Here is a 17554-nt window from a genome sequence, read left to right as displayed (position 1 = left end):
GGTTTGTGAGGCTACCGCCGAGAAGGTCAGTTCTGACTGGCTAATACCGACCGGCGTGGGCAGCAGGAGGCAGAGCTGGCACAGGGCAGCTGTTCTTGATGGCCGGCAGTGTGCCAGCGCTCTCCACCAGCCAGCCTGTCTGAGGAGGAAACCCAAGTGACAACCCTGATAACAACCCCTGCTTGTGGCCTGAGGTCCAGGAGCCCTGCACGGGAAGGGAGAGCCCGGAGGCCTGCACTGAGCCCATCGCAGAAGGCCCCACACTCCAGCCCAATTTACAGGATTGCTTTGCATGCACACACACACCCCCCCCCAGTGCCAAAAAGTACTGCATACCCCACGCCCCAGGGCAAGCATGGGCACCACAAAGGGATGTAGTAGAAAAACTAAAGGTTTATTTTTTTTTTTTAATAAAATACATCCTTACAAAATAACCATTTTTCTCCCATGCTGAGGGACTGGGCATGGTTCTTGCTGGCTCTCCTTCCCTCCCCCTCTCCTCAATTTGGAGCTGTCCAAGGATGCCGCTGGGGAAGGAGAGGCAGTGATGCTCTCCCCAGGGGCTTCAGGTGTGGGATGTCCCGGCACAGCCAGGGCACACCAGGCAGGGTTCAGTGGGAGCTCTTCAGAACAGCCTGCAAAGGCAGCAGACCCTAGTGCCCTGCAGCAGAACTTCTAGAGGGCCCCGAGTGTCCCTTACTTTAACCCACCCCCAGCATCGCAGCATGTCCCACCAGACGCAGGGCACCAGGCCGGCCGGACCCTGCCCTGGCTGCAGGGTGCCACGTTCCCATGAGCTCCTGTCAGATGCTGCTCCTGCTGGCCTTGGGGCTGGCGCATGGTGGTGACAAGGGATGCAACTGTGTTTTAGGGGAGGAGGAGGAGGAAGAGGGTGCAGGTTTGTCGGTCGGTGTGGATTCTGCCAAGAGAGAGAGGTGCACGGTGATTGCTGGTGTCTTGCCCCCCACTGCCCCTCTTCAAGCGATGCTGCCACTGAAGATGCAATGTCAACCCCACATCCCGGACCCGGTGATGCCCCGTGCACTTGCCTGCCCTGGGAAACGCTGACCCCAGGTTAGACATTACAGCCCACAGCTCAGATCTCCTCCGTGCCTTCCCTGGAGCCCTGCTGCCTTCCTGGGGGCCTTGGGGTAGCCCCAAGACACATAGCTCTCACCCCTGCCAGCTGTATGCTAGCAGGGCTGGGGAAACACCACTCACCTCTCACTGCGTGTTGTCCAGCTCCTTTTCCTTCTTATGTGACTTTGACTGGAGGTTAAATGAGAGAAAACAATGATTCTTTTACAGACCTGCCCCTTTCTAATGCCAGGGAAAAAAACTGGTTGAGCAGAAACTTCTAACCCCTAATGTATAAGCACATTTTCAGATGAATTAGAGGGGAGCTGTTTTCGTGTCCTATGAAAGGCCATGAAACATCCCATGGTCACAGAGATGTTCTCAGAAAGCAGAAAAGGGGACATTTTCCAGTTTGCTAAAGCACTGGTGTCCTGTTTTTGGCTGGGATAGAGTTAATTTTCTTTCTAGTAGCTGGTATAGTGTTAAGTTTTGGATTTAGTATGAGAAGAATGTTGATAACACACTGATGTTTTCAGTTGTTGCTAAGTAGTGTTTATATGCTAAATCAAAGATTTTTCAGCTTCTCATGCCCAGCCAGCAAGAAGGCTGGAGGGGCACAAGAAGTTGGGAGGGGACACAGCCAGGACTGCTGACCCGAACTGGCCAAAGGGATATTCATAGAATCATAGAATCATTTAGATTGGAAAAGACCTTTAAGATCATTGAGTCCAACTGTCAACCCAACATCACCATGCCCACTAAACCATGTCCTGAAGTGCCACATCTACATGTTTTTTGAACACCTCCAGGCATGGTGACTCAACCACTTCCCTGGGCAGCCTGTTCCAATGCCTGACAACCCTTTCAGTAAAGAAATTTTTTTCTAATATCCAATCTAAACCTCCCGTGGCGCAACTTGAGGCCATTTGCTCTCATCCTATCACTAGTTACTTGATAGAAGAGACCAGTACCCACCTCGCTACAACCTCCTTTCAGGTAGTTGTAGAGAGCGACAAAGTCTCCCCTCAGCCTCCTTTTCTCCAGACCATATGACATCATGCCCAGTATAAACTGGGGGCAGTTGGCTGGGGGGGCAGATAGCTGCTCAGGGACTAACTGGGCATCGGTCAGTGAGTGGTAAGCAATTGCATTGTGCATTACTTGTTTTGTATATTCCAATTCTTTTATTATTATTATTATTATTATTGTAACTTTACTATTATTATCATCATTATTATTTTCTTCCTTTCTGTCCTATTAAACTGTCTTTATCTCAACCCACGAGTTTTACTTTTTTTCAATTCTCTCCCCCATTCTGCTGGCCTGGGGGGGAAGTGAGCGAGCGGCTGTGGTGCTTAGTTGCTGGCTGGGTTTAAACCACAACAACTGCTTTGCCCCTGCTTCCCTTAAAGCAATGCAAGCATTACCAGATACTGGAATATCTGGGGATAAAGGAGGGAATAAAGCTATTATCTATGAGTCACACAGAAGATCTGTAATTTTGGAGAGGAGATTCATGGATCCTAGTCTCTGACAGTCCCAAGGGCTCAGGATTCCCACTAGCTCAGGAAGGTGCCTGGTTGCTCCTCAATACTAATGTTGTTTGTGTTACAGCATCATTAGTCATGCACATATGCACACTCACATACCCGCAAGAGCCTCCGCAGGGGAGGGACTTGCTGTTACTTACAGGCTCCTGTTCTGCGTATTTGAATTTCTTCTGCTTGTAATAGTCCCGTCCTTGGAGAAAATGCAGCAGGAGCAGGTCGCAGAGGACAGAGGCCTTAAATCAAAGTGCAGTTAGGGTTGGGGCTGCCCTCCCAGCTCACCTATGCCACCTTGTACTTCCAGCTTGTTCCATTTTGCCCCACAAATTTGGGTCGCTCCTGCTTCAACCCACAACGTGGCAGCTGCTAAAGAACGTGCAGCCCCCAAATGTCAATTTAGAACAGAAGTGAAGTGTGCTGGGTTCAATACTGGGCAATTTAAGTCAACAGAAATTGTTTTCACTTCAGGTATATGCAGAGCACAACACCCTCCAGGTCATGCTGAAGTCTTTAATGACCATAACCAAATAGGATGCTGTTTTTCTGTCATGCATGAAATACTGCCCATCACCTCCAAAACCCCCTCAATACCAGCTCTAACTTGAAACTATCAATACACGAAGACATTGCGCTGCCACGAAAGCCTGCCTTTCCCTCACTCGGCAGGGCAGTGGCTCCCGCTAGCAGAATTCACATCAGCTGGTGGTCAGCAGGAGTCTATTTTCCTGAGCTAGTGAGGCAGGAGAGCACCTCCTTTCCCCCTTTTGCCCATCTCCTGTTGCCTGAGTGGGAACCAGTATTTCACTGCAGCTCAGGGACACTTCCCCACGGATGTCACAGGCAAGGAGAATAATTTGAGAGTCTCTGTATAGAGGCTGGAAATATCTGAACTTACCACTCCAAAAATACCAATTCCAGAGCCAATTGTGGTCATGGTCGGGATGATGTCAAATTTGCCTGCCTGAATAAAATTGGAGAAAATAGGTGATATGTTACAATCAGCCCAGGGGGAAAAAAATGTGTGCCATAGCTGTAGGTGGGGCTCAGCTAAAGTGCCTTGCTGCAACCCAAACCACAACCACAGCACAGAGAGAAACAGAAGCTGAGTAAGGGCTGGTTTTGAGCTCATTGGTCAAAGAGAAAAATATGGTGGGTTGGTTTTAGGGTGACAAATTGAAATTACTTTGCTTCCTGTATTTTCAATGTTAAAAAAAAAAGAAAAAGTACATCCTTTAAATATTCCCAGTGGGAATACAATGAAGAAAGCCTTCTCTCCCAGTGGGAAGAAAAAGACAAATAGAAAAATGCAAATGTTCAGCTTCTGGAAATATCAGTAAAAGGTTTTGACTTTCCACAGTTCCTCCCAAACCCATCATGATGGTTTTTGGGACAAAACCACTGATCGAACTGCAGCTGATAGATGTAAGCTGTAAAATGGGCTTCCCCTCTATGTTCCCTTCCCTGACACTTCCCAAGAGCTGCTGTGAGCGAGTCAGCACCCAAGGAAACTACTCGCACTGGTTTTCCTGGCCCCATGAGACCCCCATGCTGCGTTACACAGCTGGTACTTTCCTGAGGACATGGCACTGCTGTGCCGGGGATCGGGGGGCGAACCCAGCGCCTGGCCACCCTTACCTTGCCATTCACCAAAATATCGAACCGGATCCCAAACACCTTGTAGAGTGTCCTCTTGTCTGTCCCATCTTCTTTGTAGTATTTGGCATATCTGTCCAATTGGATGGTGAGCGTTAGTGGCCTGCCAGGGTGTCTAAGAGCCCCCTGCAACCCAACGGCATCGGGATCTTGGTGGGCTGCAGAGCAGGACAAAGATCTGCGGATGCGCTGTCACAGACCTGCTCCTGACCCTCTCCTTAACACCCCCCGAAGTAGCTGGGCTGTTGGCACCTCTCCCCTCTGTGCCTCAGTTTCCCTGCCTGCAAGTTGGAGTTAAAGCTCCTGCTTGTGCTGATACCTGATGACCCCAAGCCCTACGTGACAGTGGATATTTGTGCAGCACTAGTGGCAGCTTCACACAGAGCAGCAGTTAGAGCAGCAGCTCATGCCTAAATGTCATGCTGTGGCTGAATGCTTTGAAGTGTGGGAACATGTGAGATGACCCTGTACCATCTCCAGTTTTCCAAGGGGCTTCCCAAGAACTCAGCTGAGCATGAGAGTCTGCAAGGGGGAGGAGATGTACAGGGAAAGGCAACGGGGTAATTTTGAGGCCAGGGGATGGATTATCGCTTTTCTTATGCTATTCTAAAGACAACACTGCTGTCTGGCACTGCAAAGGTAGTGAGTATTTTGGAGAACAGTCCCTTATCTTCCACCTTCCCTTGAGTGCTGTGGGATCCTGAAAGATGTCACCTCTGAATTCTGCCTGGAGAGTTAACAGGGGTCTCCTTACCTGAAGTTGAAGCCTGGTGAAACATTACTGTCATCATTGTAAAGGCCGTGGAACTGGTAAATGGGTTTGCAGTACCGGACGGGCCAGTCAAGGTCGCAGTTCCAGTCGATGGTGATGCCTACCACTCCACCCTGCAGCCGAGAGGGGAGTCATGAGGTTGCCCCTCCTTGGACCTGGCCCACATGGAGAAATGCTTTCCCTCTTCATGTGTGGCCTTTCTCAATGCTATGAGGTGTCCTGGCCTGGCTCTCCAGGGTACATGGACCCCACCACTGCCTCAGCCCGCCTGGGCAGCCTCGGCTTTGTGTCCTGTACATCACCCTATGCAGATGCGCTTGCTTCTGCCCTAAATGCTGGATACACAACTCAATTCATGCCCTCTTGTTCCTGATCAGCACCCCGTGACCAAGGCATGGTCCTGAGAAACAGTGCTTACTGCAGATCCCTCATGGTCCTTGTGGGACAGCCTTCCCTCGCCTGATTTTGCCCATGAGATTCGCCTTTCCTGTGGCTTAACCCTGCCATCAAACCATTAACGTCACAGGAAAAATCAAAGGCAATTTAACATGGTCATAGAGGAGAGTGAAATGAGCCCATAAAAATCAGAAGAAAACCTCCTCTAAGAGAAGTGGCCACCTGCTAGGAAATGAAGCAGTCCCTCCTGAGCTTGCTGCAGGCTGCAACTGGCTGTGCCTCAGAGGCTCTTCTTTTCGCACCTTTAATATATGCAAGCCTCTGATTTTATTTAATGCCTGGCAAAGTTAGCCTAAGGCTGTGCCGCACAGACATAGCAGATACTCTTGCATACCAACCTGAGAAGCGTGAGGCAAACCTGCATTTCTGAGCCTGGGGAGAGGCTGCAGTTTGCACTGTGCAATGACCAGTATTTGACCATCCAGCCAAGGTTTCTGAGCTCAATCGGATGGGATTTGGCTACACAGCTCTAGTTATTCATTGCACAAATTAAAACAAACTGAACCCTGGATTTACTGCCAGCGGGTCAAATCTTGCCAATCTTACAGGGGAGTTTCCAAGAAAGGCTTAAATATTAGGCCATGTCCAAGGAGATTCATAATCTTTAAGAGCTAATTCTGACACTGCCTCATGAGTCCTTGAGAAAACAGATGCCTCACGTCTCAACAGCTTGGGGATGATTGATCTGTCAGTGTCCCCTTCCCCATGTCAGCAAAAAACATTGTTTGAAATTGAAGTACCTTAACAGCCAGGAAGGTAAAATTCTGACCCGATTCCTTCACTATGTATCCCAGATCAAACACGGGGCATAAGGAATCGGTGACTTTGTGATAGGTGCATTTCTTCAGGTACTGTTTGGTAACACTCTCAACCAAGTTGCGCCTGTGAATGAAAAGAGAGTGAGAAAGAGTCTGAATAACCCAATAATTTGGGTAGGAAAGGACCTCTGGAGGTCCCTGGTCCAACCTGTTGCTCAAAGCTGGGTAACGTCAGGGCCTCGTCTTCCTCCCCTACATGCTCATCAGACCCCACTCAGGGAGAGCGGGCCCTTTCCTCCAGCCCTGCCTGGTTTCTCCCACCCCATCAGCAACCCATTTCCCCTGAACCTCCTCCTACAGAGGAAGCCTCTCTGCCGTTTTCTTTCCTGCAAATGTTCTCCAATTCTGCTTTGGGTTTGCTGCTTTGCCTGCTGCCCAAACCCAGCACCCGTCTGCCTGTCCTCACCTCTTCTAGGAAACCTTTCTCTCATTCCTCAGCTTTGCAAATCCTCCCATGGCGTCCACCATCCCTCCCAGCTGCCTCTCCCATTTACACATCAGCTGATCCATGGGCTCTGCCAGGCAATGCTTCGCACACCAACAGTTTTCATCTGGGACAGCTCATGGATAGTGTATCCCACAACTTTTACATTTAGCTGGATTTTGCTATCTCCTCCAGAAAGGGTGAAAAGGAAAGGACAAAGTCTTGCCTTCCACCCCTCTCTGCTCTTTCGCCTAAAAATAGTCCTTCTGTGAAGCCTCCCTGCCCCAGATGTTTTGGAAGACTTGTGCCGTGCTGAACCCCATCCCATCGTTTATGCTCAGCAGTTAATTAGCAGCAGTGATCAAAGGCAGGAAGTTTCCCCATGACCCTAGCTGGCTTCGGCTCAGCCCCTGCAACAGCAGCCAGCCCGGCCGCCCTCAACTGCCAGGGCCTGCTCTCCCCCACCATGCCCCCCTCCTGCCTGCCCTCGCTCAGGTTGCCACCTCTCCTTGCTGCTGGTGGGGGATCCCCTCTCCCAGCCACCTCTCGGGGTGCAGCGCAAGGTTGGCTCGAGATTTTGCCAAGGGTGCTGGCTGCCAGGGTATTTAACCTTGGCTACAACACAGGGACACGATCGGCTTAGAAAGCAGAATCCGCCGTCTTCAGCACAAATAGCTTCTGTTAATTTGTTCCAAATCAGATATATAATCAGTGTCATCACAAATCCTCTTATGTGTGCACCTTCAGCCAGCGGCACCGTTTCCAGCGCTGCCTGGAAGGGGCCGACCCTATAATCCATTGCAGAAACAGGTGGGAACCGTGATGTTAAGAGGGACCTTTGCTCATTTTTGGGCACCAAGCTTGTCCTGGCTCCTCACACCCCACTGTGTCATGTAGTATTTTACTATTATCTTCAGGGAGGAAAAGGGAGAAGAAAAATGAAGAGTCAGAGAAACTATTTTCATGTGCATCAGGTGACGGTAACTCAGGGGACGTTAATTCCAGAAACCTTCTTCCCTGTAACCACAGCTACCAGCTGAAGTGGGACAGATTTGGGAGGGAAATGTCTCAGTTACTATCAGCTACTGTGGTGATCAGTGCAGCAGTTAGAGTAGTCCTGGGCTTGCTGATGAGGGACAGCATCCTCTATATCAAGCATCCGGCTACACCCATGGTTTTCCCTGAGAGACACAGCTGGGGGAACGGAGCAGAAGCCATCACCCCAAATGTTCTCTTACCTGGACACCTTGAACCTGGGGAAGGTGATGCTGTTCTTGATGAACAAAGTGAACTTCTCCGCTTCTGACAACAGGGCAGGGCTGAAAAACACAAGTGTTGACATGTGTCCATCACTCAGCTCTCCAGCCTCTAGGGAAAGCCCCATTTGGTGGAGATTCATCCAAACTGGGACAAGCAGGACCCAGAAAAACTGGTGATCTCATCCCTTCCCTTTGTAAGGGAAAGATCCCAACAAGGTGCAGAAAACCCCAAGGAAGGATGGAAGTGCCTGTTAGGGGACAGAGAGGGAGTTAGGTGCTGGGATTTCAGTTAAGAAACCCCAAAAGCACAGTGAAGTGGCTGGAAGAGAGCTCAAGGGCCTGCATACTTCCCTGGGCTCCTTGATGGACCTGTGGCTGTCCCTGTGGCCCCCCTGCCAGGAGGGGAGACAAGGAAGAAAAGGACTTTGCATCTACCAGGAGGTGCTTCATGGTGGCCCATGGAGGCTGGAGATGGAGAACATCTCATGGGCAGAGCACAGCTTTACTCTGAAGGCAAACGGGATAGACGGGGGCTGCTGGTCCAGGCAAAGAGCACCCAGCAGAGATGGGGTGAGCTGCCAGCAAGGTCAGGAGCAAACCACGCCAGGAGAGGCGCAAACCCCCTGGGGACACCAGGCAGCACGTACAGCCACGGGGTCTGTATCAACCCAGGCTGTCCTGGCAGCAACCTGCAGAGCACCGGCTTGCTCTGCCCTAGACTGGGTGCTGCTGGTGCAGCTGGGGTGGGACCAGGGTGGAAAAGGGGGCAACAACATCATTCCTTACCTGGGAACATGGTCATCAACTTCAACGGGGCACCAGCCAAAGATCTCGCAGGTCTTCACAGAGCTGTTGAAGTTCACACACTTGCCTGTCATGAGCCCTGTGGGGAAGAAAGACAGCTGCTCACACCCCTGCATACCGGGAAATCCCAGCCTCACACTGGGATGGATGGGATCTGGTTGGAGCTTCAGCCCTGCCACAGACATCCAAGGCACAAAATACTCAGGGCTTTTGGTGCCCCTTTGTAGAAAGGGTAATTAATTGTGGCCTCTCAGCTCGGGGCAGTGGTTTCTCTTGCACTATTGCACAGGGGAGCAACTGGGCATTTTTCTTGCTAAAATACACCTCAGAAAATGCCGAGCTGTTAGGATAGCACTGTGGGGGAAACGGTTTAGTCTTGATTAACCTTTTGTTGGCAGAACTTTTTGCAGCTCAGGTATCTTTCAGAAAAGGAAAGCGGGACCAGCCCAGGTGGGACCCTCACCTGGCATGTCAGAGGCTTTTCCCAAACCCCATCAGCTGGTGGTCCAAAGCAGGTCCCCCTGCCAGACACGCCAGCTACGCGGCTTTGCCGGGGCACGCTGTGCGCAGCGTGTCTCACCAAAAATGCCGGTGCCGAAGCCTCGGGGCCCGTGCCGTACCTTGTCCCTGACGGCTGTATTTCCCTTTGCTGCAGTCACTGTCCTGCTTGCAGAGCCCGGCATCCGGCAGCTGTTTGGAGAAAGCAGGCAGCCGCTTCTCAGCATCACACCCCGAGGTTTTAGTCCCTCTGTCCCTCCTGCCTTACCAGGCAGCGTTTTCCTTGGGGTAAACGCTGCTCAGCTGCAGCCAGAGCCTTGTCCATACACCGCTTCCCAACCAAGGATGTCCAGATTAAGCAGGAAAAATAGGGGATTTCTTTTTTAAACTCCAGGCAGAGGCTTTTATTCAAGCCTCAAGTCTGCTCTGCTTGATCATCTCAAAGGGACGAAAACTTAAATGGATGCTGGCCATTTTTCAGCAGAAAAAAAGCCTTCACGTAGCACTCGCAAATCAGGAACGATAACATGGGGCCAGGCTCAGGCTTTTACTAAACCTCTCAATGTCAGGAAAACTCCTTCCCCAGTGCCGCCACCACCACAACCCCCAAAATTACAGAAGCTGAGGCTGCTGAAGGAAGCCAGTGTGCTTACCTCCGGGCAGTTTCCTTGTTTCTGTCCAGGGGTGATAATGAAATTGGTCATCACCACGAACGAGCTGTCCCCCTGTGGAGACACAGCCAACAAGATCACAGCCAGCACGGCATTTTCTGATGGAGTCTCTGGAAGGAGCCTCTCCCTGGGGCAAGGGGTAGGGCACCCAAACCACCAGGCAGACGGCACCTTTCTCCCTAACTTTGGGTCCTCTGCCCTCTGCCGCAGCTCAGGAAGCTGGTGGTGGCCCTGGGGAGCTGCAGTGCCACCAGCCCCAGGGACAGTGGAGGACCCCCCTTGCTGCCCGAGATGCTCATCTGGAGGCACCAGAGGACCCTTGATCCTTTTAGAGGCAGCCTCAAACGTGCCCCATCAACCATGGCAGGTCCCAAGCACTGAATGCTTCCCAGGGGTGATATGTGGGCAGAGGTTTGTGGCAGGAGCAACCTGCTTTCCACCACAGGGACACCATGTCATGGTTAGCCCCATGGAAAACCTACGCCGAGGAGCCCATCTGCACACCAGCACGTGGGGAAAAGCGGCCATCAGGACAAAAGCAACCTCCCTAACCCACCCACCCACCCTGCCTCCTTACCTGGGGTGGGAAAACGTAATCCACCACATCCCAGATGTGAGGGCCCATGACACTCTCGTTGGTCAGCGTCAGGCCTTTCAGCTTCACCGAGACCGAGCTGACAATGCTGTCCTGAGACTGGTAGCCCTTCTCATAGAGGAAAACCCACCTGGATAGAGAAATGGGGTGGGGTGAGCATGGCCACTGGCACTCAACCGCAGGAGCCCCACGTCCTAGCACATTGCTGTGGAATGGGGCTTCTTCTACCGAGTCTCAACTGCGGTTTTATTTGCCAAATTTCCTCTAGCTGGATAAGGGATGTGTTGCTGAGCTCTCCCACCCTTTGCCCGAGGCATGCGATAGCTGCGGGACCTGACTTCCATGGTGGGGTGATTTATTTTGTGGACTGGGACACATTTTGTGGTTGGGGGTGTGTGAAGGCAGGTGGAGCAGGGTGGCCATCGGCCATTTGGGATTTAAGCCTGCAGCAAGTTTGCAGCTTTCTGGGCTCAGCGACCCACCCGATACACTTCATAGGCAGCCTCCAAAAAGCAGTGCCTCTAGGGCCAAGACAGGGGTAAGTCTGGACATGGCTCACGTCCAGGGCCACCGTTCCCCATCCAGCAATGGGAACCACGGAGCCTTGGCCCTGGGTGCAAGACGGCTGCAGGAGCAGGGTTGAGGACACTGCTGTGACCGGCATGGGGTTTTTCCCTGTGTTTCCCAGCCCATCGCGCAGCCATTAGGGTCGGCTCCTGACACTATTTAACCTATGGCATAAACAAGCTGCTGCTGGATTAACTCTGACTCAGGGAGACTATAAACATGGGCGAGCAACCATTTCGGGTTGTGCTCCCGGAGGCGCAGAGCATTCCCGGCGCTAAAAAAGGAGCGATCTGGTTTTTGTCCCCGCCACCACGGGCACCGGTCCCGCTGGCTGTGACAGAGGCAGCGCGCTGCCTGTGGGACGGACGGCCTGTGACACCAGCCCGGTGTGTCAGCCTGTCCTCGGGCACCTGACTGATGGGCACAGGGGAAAATGGGGGAACCCCAGGTGCTGCCCAGAGGTCGGCCCTATGGGTGCTGGACCTCATGGGCGCCTCTTGGGGATGGTGCTTTTTGGCTTGCAGCCCCATCAGCATCCTGGGACAGGGGCAAGGGGACCTCAGGGATGGCATCTACCCCAGAAGCTGGGGATGGGAGCAGAAATTCAGTACTGCTGCCACCCCAGCTGGGACCCCCAGCTCCAACCTCCTCCTCCACGGCAGAGGGCCATACTGGGTTACACTGGTTACACTGGGTATCTTTCCCAATGACCTCGAGGCTGCAGGAGGCTGTGAGCTGGGCAGCACCATGGTGGAGTGTTTCTCCAAATCCGCCTCCAGCACAGCCTCTGCCGCTGCCACCTCATCCCTCTCTGGCAGAGGTGGCTGCAGGCACACAGGGCTGGGCACCCTACTGTGAGACAGCCTCCCCACGGCAGGGCAGGATGTGGCCCCCACCCCGCCGCTGAGCCACGGTCACGGCAAACAAGGCGTCATTTCCCCATCATGCTGTAAATGCCGCCTCGAGCCCTGCCCAGGTGGTTAAAGTTCCCTGGTGTTACTCCCCGATGTGGCAGTCGCCAAGGCCTCTTCCTTCGCCGGTCCCATCCTGCGGCTCAGCCTGCAGCCTCCTCGCATGCAAGGTTTTCAGGAAACAAAAGCCAGAAAGCAATGTCCAGCTGGGGAGGGCCTGGCATTGCCTTGCTAGCGGCGATACCGCCTTATTCCAGCATATCAGCAGAAAGAAGAGCTGCTCCCCAAGGGTAATGCTGGGTCTCTCGGCGGGGTCAGCCCCGCGTCCCTCCTCTGCACTGATGGCACTGTCACACGTCCCTCCAGCACAGCCATGCATCGGCATGCATCCCCACGAGCATCCCACACCTGCTGCCAAGGGGGACCAAAGCTGGGATAATTGTAAATAAATAAATATCTGCCAGCCAAACTTGATTCCAAAGAAGAGAAACTCTCAAGCATTGTGGCTCAGTGCAGACAAGGAACCAGAGGCAGTGCTGCAGGCAGCGAGGGGATGCCAATGGCCGGTGGGGCTTTGGGCAGCCGCAATCACAGGCAGCCCCTTGCTAGCGGAGCCTGACCCCACCAAAACAACAAAAACTTAGGGATTACAGCAACTTTGTGCCAACCTCCTCCCCTCTGCCCCTGGCTGTCATCCCCAAGCTGGTTCTCCTTTTGCTCCCTCCTAGCTGCCTGTCCTCTTTTAGCTGGGTTGCTTAAGCCACGTTTCCTTAGGAAGTCCTGCTCTGAGCAATGGTCTCTGCTGGTTCCCCATCTGCAGGAGCGGCTGCCCCTGGCAGGGTTTGCTGGAGCCCTGGGGCTTCATGGGCTCAGCCCTTAGGAGAGCCAATGCTGCTTCCAGTAATACCAGTCTAGGCCAGTGCAAAACCCTTCACAATGGAGCATCGTTGAGACCTTGGCTCGGCAGCAGCTTGGGATGAGGATTACCCTTGTGAGCCAAAGTGCTGGTGAGTGGGGTGGGAGTGACATGGGGGTCCCACAATGACCCCCTGGGAAGCTTTTCCCCCTTTCCAGGAGATCTGTGCTAAAAGCAGGGATGGGCACCACTGCTCCCCAAAGATACTAGCTTGCACTGAGCCCTGGGAGCTACTGCCTCTCCTTTGGGGTACACTAGGCACCCTGCACCCCAAAAATACCCAGTTTTTCCAACTCATGGCCAGACACGCCCTCTCCCAGCAAATCTCCTGCCATGGGGCCCTTCCTGATGGAAGGGTGCTGGTCTCTCTCGAGGGCTGAGCCCCCAGCAGCCATGGGGGCACAGCGAAGATTTTTATCAACCATCACATCCCATAGCACAGCACATCATCCCACACCGAGGGGACAGGGACCAAATAGCCGTGGCAGGAGCAGCAGCCCCCGGGGCACCCGAGGACACGCATCCTCGCACGGCTCTGAGCCCGCCTGCTCCACTCACTGCCTTTTTTAAGCAGTTGCTCTTGCACCGCGGCTGCCTCCCACAAGCAAAGCAAACCAGGGATTTGGAGCGAAGCTCCATCCCGGCTCCAGACACTGGGCTGGCCCTGCCTCCCCAGCGGGGCGGTGGACAAGGAGATTTATGGTCCTGTCTCGAGCCGCTTGGGTCTCACAAATCACCGTGCTGGCCCCAGCTGCCTCTTGGTTAATATAAATGAAAATAAAAATAACAACAGATTCTCAGGCCACCATCCAGCAGCTCGAGCAGGATTTGGATGTGGCTCAGCAAGGAGACGGGGCCCCGGCGCACAGAGCGGGGCTGGGCAGGGATAAGCCTCCAGCCCGCACACGCAGCAGCTTCTGGGGAGGATGTGGGGACCTGTGCGGCTGTCTGGAAGACTGATGGTGGGACACTGGGCTGCGCAGGAGTGGCCATGGCCAGAGGGACGCGATGCCATCAGCAGTAACACCCCCGCCCCGCACTGGGATACAGGAGCCCCTTCGTCGCTGTTGCTTTTTAACCTGGTGGCAAAGCATTAATTTTGGGGAAAGTGGGCGCCGGGGAGCCTTACCCGATGATGTACGCCAGGACAATGAGCTGGATCAGCCGGAAGGTCAGTCCCACCTTCTTGTTCCTCACCAGCACCATCCTGGGGGTGTCATACTCGAAGAGGAAGGAGGACACCTTCTCCATGCACTTCTGCCCCATGGCTGTGCCAGGGTTGTGCCGCAGCCTCCTGCCAGCCCTGCTGCTCGCTGCACTGTGGGTCGGGCCGTGCCCACAGCCGCTCGTGCAACTCCTCTGTTTGCAGAGAGGAGGAGAAAAAAAAAAAAGAAAAAAAAATGATAAAAACGCTATCAGCGTTGCTCTGTGTACATCTGGGCTGTCGGGTTTCCTCCTCTGTGTGGGGACGGGGTTTCCTCTTCCTATAAGCTCTGGGCTGGGAGCAGCCGGTGCCCTACATGGTCCGGGGGTGGGACGGGGTGCGGGAGGGTGCAGGGCCACTCCGCTGCCGAGCCCACGTGCCACCGGGATGGAGCTGCCCGCCGCAGGGGAATGCACCCTCGTCCAGGCAGGGGCTCTCCCTGCAGGCAGCGCTTGGGGGGCAGGCAGGGACCACGAGGCATCCCTGGGGGTAACATTGGGATGGAGGAGATGGTGGGGGTCCTGGGAGAGGATTTTAGGACCTAGGGTTGGGGTATCATCTTTCCTGCCCCAGCAGCCACCTCAGGCTGTGGGTCTTCTGTTCTTGTCCCTAACCCATGTCCTGCTCTGTCCCTCAAAGACTGCCCCGGGAAAAGGGTCGGGAAAGGGGAAGGTGTGGGCAGAGGAACCCCAGCCCAGCAATTCTGAGCTGACCCACAGGGCAGTCGGGCTCCCAGCTTGGCCCTCTCCCGCAGTGAGGCCGCCTAGCTGGGGCTTGGCTGGTTCCCAGTGCTTGCACAGGGCCAGGCTGAGCGCATTTCAAAGCATTTTCAGTATTTCCAGCATTTCCTGAAAGGCACGGCCATGAGCGGGGCTGGGCGGACAAGCCTGGGTCACAGCGAGGGATGCTCGGTGGGGTGGTGCAGACACCTCTTTAAGTGAGTATCACTGAGAAGGGGGCTGGATTTGTACATGCCAGACTGAAATTTGTGGCCTGACCTTGTTGCAGTGGGGGTTTTGGCTCATTGCTGGGGAAAGCGCAGAGCCCATGGATGGGGGACCTTGTACCCGTACTGCATCCCACCAGGCAGCCTCGAGGGCACAGTGCCACAGGGGTAAGCTCTTTGCTGGGGAGCACTGGCACTGAGGAAGGTTGTTTCTGGGGGAAACAGAGGCTATTTCGCCCAAAAAGCCCAAAGCCCGGCAGCTTCAGCACTCTCCACAAGGACAGGCTCCATCCTGTGAGCCCTGGTTCATCTGCTGCCTCCCGTGACCTCAAAGGATGCGCTGGCTGCCTGCGGCCACCGAGGCTGAGACAAGCCCCCTCTCTGCAGAGGGAAATGGGTTTGGAAATATGGAAAAGTTTAACTTGCTGGGTTAAATCTTTCCTTTCCAGAACATTTCTTTTCACGGCGCCATCTCTCATGTTCAATTGCCCATCACTTGGCATCATGTTGACCTATCAACTCAATAGTTTGCAGACCTGACAACTGCGAAACAAGTGGAACGAATCAATTATCTCTGCTGGGCAATGGGGAAAACGGGGGAAAAAGCAGATGAACCATTTATCCAAATTTTTTGGGCATACCATGAACCTTGGGAATCAAAATCAGATGATCCCACATTACAAGTGACATGACACCATCCCAACGCCCCAGTCCTCAGCAACATGGAAAGCTGTCAGATGGGGAGCCAAAAGCAAATATAAAATGCTCATGCTAATCCTATAAGATTGAAGGCTGATACTGCTATTGAGTGGAGCAGACAAACCTTATAAGCTTAGATATCCATCAGGAGAGAAGCAAATAACTTACTGTATGAAACGAGGCCTTTTAGGGAAGGCTGCTCACCCTTGCCAAAGCCATGGGGATAATGAAAATAGGACAGCTAAATTTAACAGCAAAATGACTTGTAAAGGAGTCACTTCTAACCTTCTCTCTGGTACTTGGAGTCAATAAAATGGTTATAGCATGGATTTAGCTAAAATACTTTCCATTGGGAGATAATATGCATCTCCCATTTTAGTATCTCTTGGAGCCACGTTGCAGTCGGCGAGTGGCCGCGGTCGAGGCAATGCAGGAGCAGGGAACCCCAGCACAGGAGCACGCACAGGCCTAGGTCTTCTCCTGGGCTGCTATCAGCACCCAGCATGGGCACCTTCTTGACCATGGCACCCAAATGTTTGAAAAAAATCATAGCCTAAACCCTCCTGGGCTTGCACACCACCGTCGCTCACACCTTTCCCGTGCCCATGCCATCCCTGGGTTTGCCACTCTTTAAATTACTTTATAACAGGGACTTTAATAGGTTTGGGCTGGCATTGCTAAGCTACCTGGCCCCACAACAGCAATGTGGGGGTGTGAGTGGTGCCAGCTGGCTGGCATGCCCAGCTGCCTGCCAGGGCTGCATCCTCCACACCCCTGTTTGCAGTGATGCTTCTCCCGGTGATAACCCGCAGGAGCTGCTAACTCTCCTCCCCACCAGTGCCAGGTGGTTATCGCAGGGAATTACTCTGCTTGGGCTGTGAAATTGTTAAATTACCTGCCCAGACAGGGTGGTCACCTGCCGGGACATGATGAGTTCACGGGGCTGTGATGCTTTCTGCTGCGGCTCAGGTGCTGGGCTGTCCTGATGCGAGGTCAGGGCTTACTTTCTGTTTGCAAGAAAAGCAATATCACCTGCTGTGATAATAAATATATTACTGTAATGCCTAAACAAAAAATAAAAATGCAAAAAGAATTAGTGGAAAGAGGGTTTTATAAGCATACTGTGTAAGGTGCAGCCCAGAGGCGTGCCCACAACCCGCTGCACAGACGCTTGCACAGCAGCTGTGACCTTGGGGATGTTTTTATCTTGGGTTCCTGCAGACGCAAACCTGTACGATGCTGTCAATACACAGTCATTTCCTCTGAACAACTTTTGCATCTCTCAGCTGCTTTCAAGCAGAGCAGTTGGGAGGCCCCAGGGGTGCTCTGCCTGCAGTGATGAGGTGCAAAGACTGCGGATGCTGCTGGAGGAGCGGCGGCAGCTTGAGCTCTTCTGCAGGTCCTGGGCACCGAGGCTGGGTTTGCCCTGGGCACAGAAAGCTCTGAGCTGGGCTTGACCTCCAGCCGCATGCAAATGTGGGACCAAGCAGGGTGGGAGCATGACAATGTGGGGAGACAGAAGGCAAAACCAGGTAGAGATAAGGAAAATGAGCCCATCTAGCTCCACTGCCCACGGGAGGGGAAAACGGGAGCAGCAACAGCAAATGAGGCCCTAAGGCCTCTGTGTCAGTGTCTGGAGTTGCAAAGCCCCAGGACCAGATTGCCTAAATGCTCTCCTGGGTCAGCTGGCATTGCCCGGTCCCCAGCACCAGGCTTGGCCTCATCCAGCATCTCCAA

General features: G+C 53.4%; 1 protein-coding gene across 2 annotated transcripts; it reads right to left on the bottom strand.

Annotated features, from left to right (window-relative positions):
* Nucleotides 1-375: 375 nt before the first annotated feature.
* On the bottom strand, nt 376-17129 carry P2RX1 (purinergic receptor P2X 1). 2 transcript variants are annotated; one of them, XM_030029270.2, is made up of 14 exons: nt 16713-17125; nt 14098-14327; nt 10557-10704; nt 9962-10033; nt 9431-9500; nt 8793-8889; nt 7986-8066; nt 6246-6387; nt 5032-5162; nt 4260-4350; nt 3520-3585; nt 2768-2860; nt 1222-1269; nt 376-919 (listed from the first exon to the last, which is right to left on the bottom strand). In XM_030029270.2, exons 1-13 carry the CDS (start codon nt 16743-16745, stop codon nt 1225-1227), a joined length of 1299 nt encoding a protein of 432 aa, XP_029885130.1. In that variant the 5' UTR covers nt 16746-17125; the 3' UTR covers nt 376-919; nt 1222-1224. The 2 variants fall into 2 exon arrangements, with proteins under 2 accessions (XP_029885130.1, XP_040982536.1); XM_041126602.1 differs by lacking the exons at nt 376-919; nt 1222-1269; nt 2768-2860 and adding an exon at nt 2871-2990 and having other exon boundaries at nt 16713-17129.
* Nucleotides 17130-17554: the final 425 nt, after the last annotated feature.

The sequence above is a fragment of the Aquila chrysaetos genome, chromosome 10, assembly GCF_900496995.4.
Source record: "Aquila chrysaetos chrysaetos chromosome 10, bAquChr1.4, whole genome shotgun sequence".
NCBI lineage: Eukaryota > Metazoa > Chordata > Aves > Accipitriformes > Accipitridae > Aquila > Aquila chrysaetos.
Note: the sequence above shows the minus strand (reverse complement) of the source record. Positions and strands in the feature narration are given on the sequence as shown.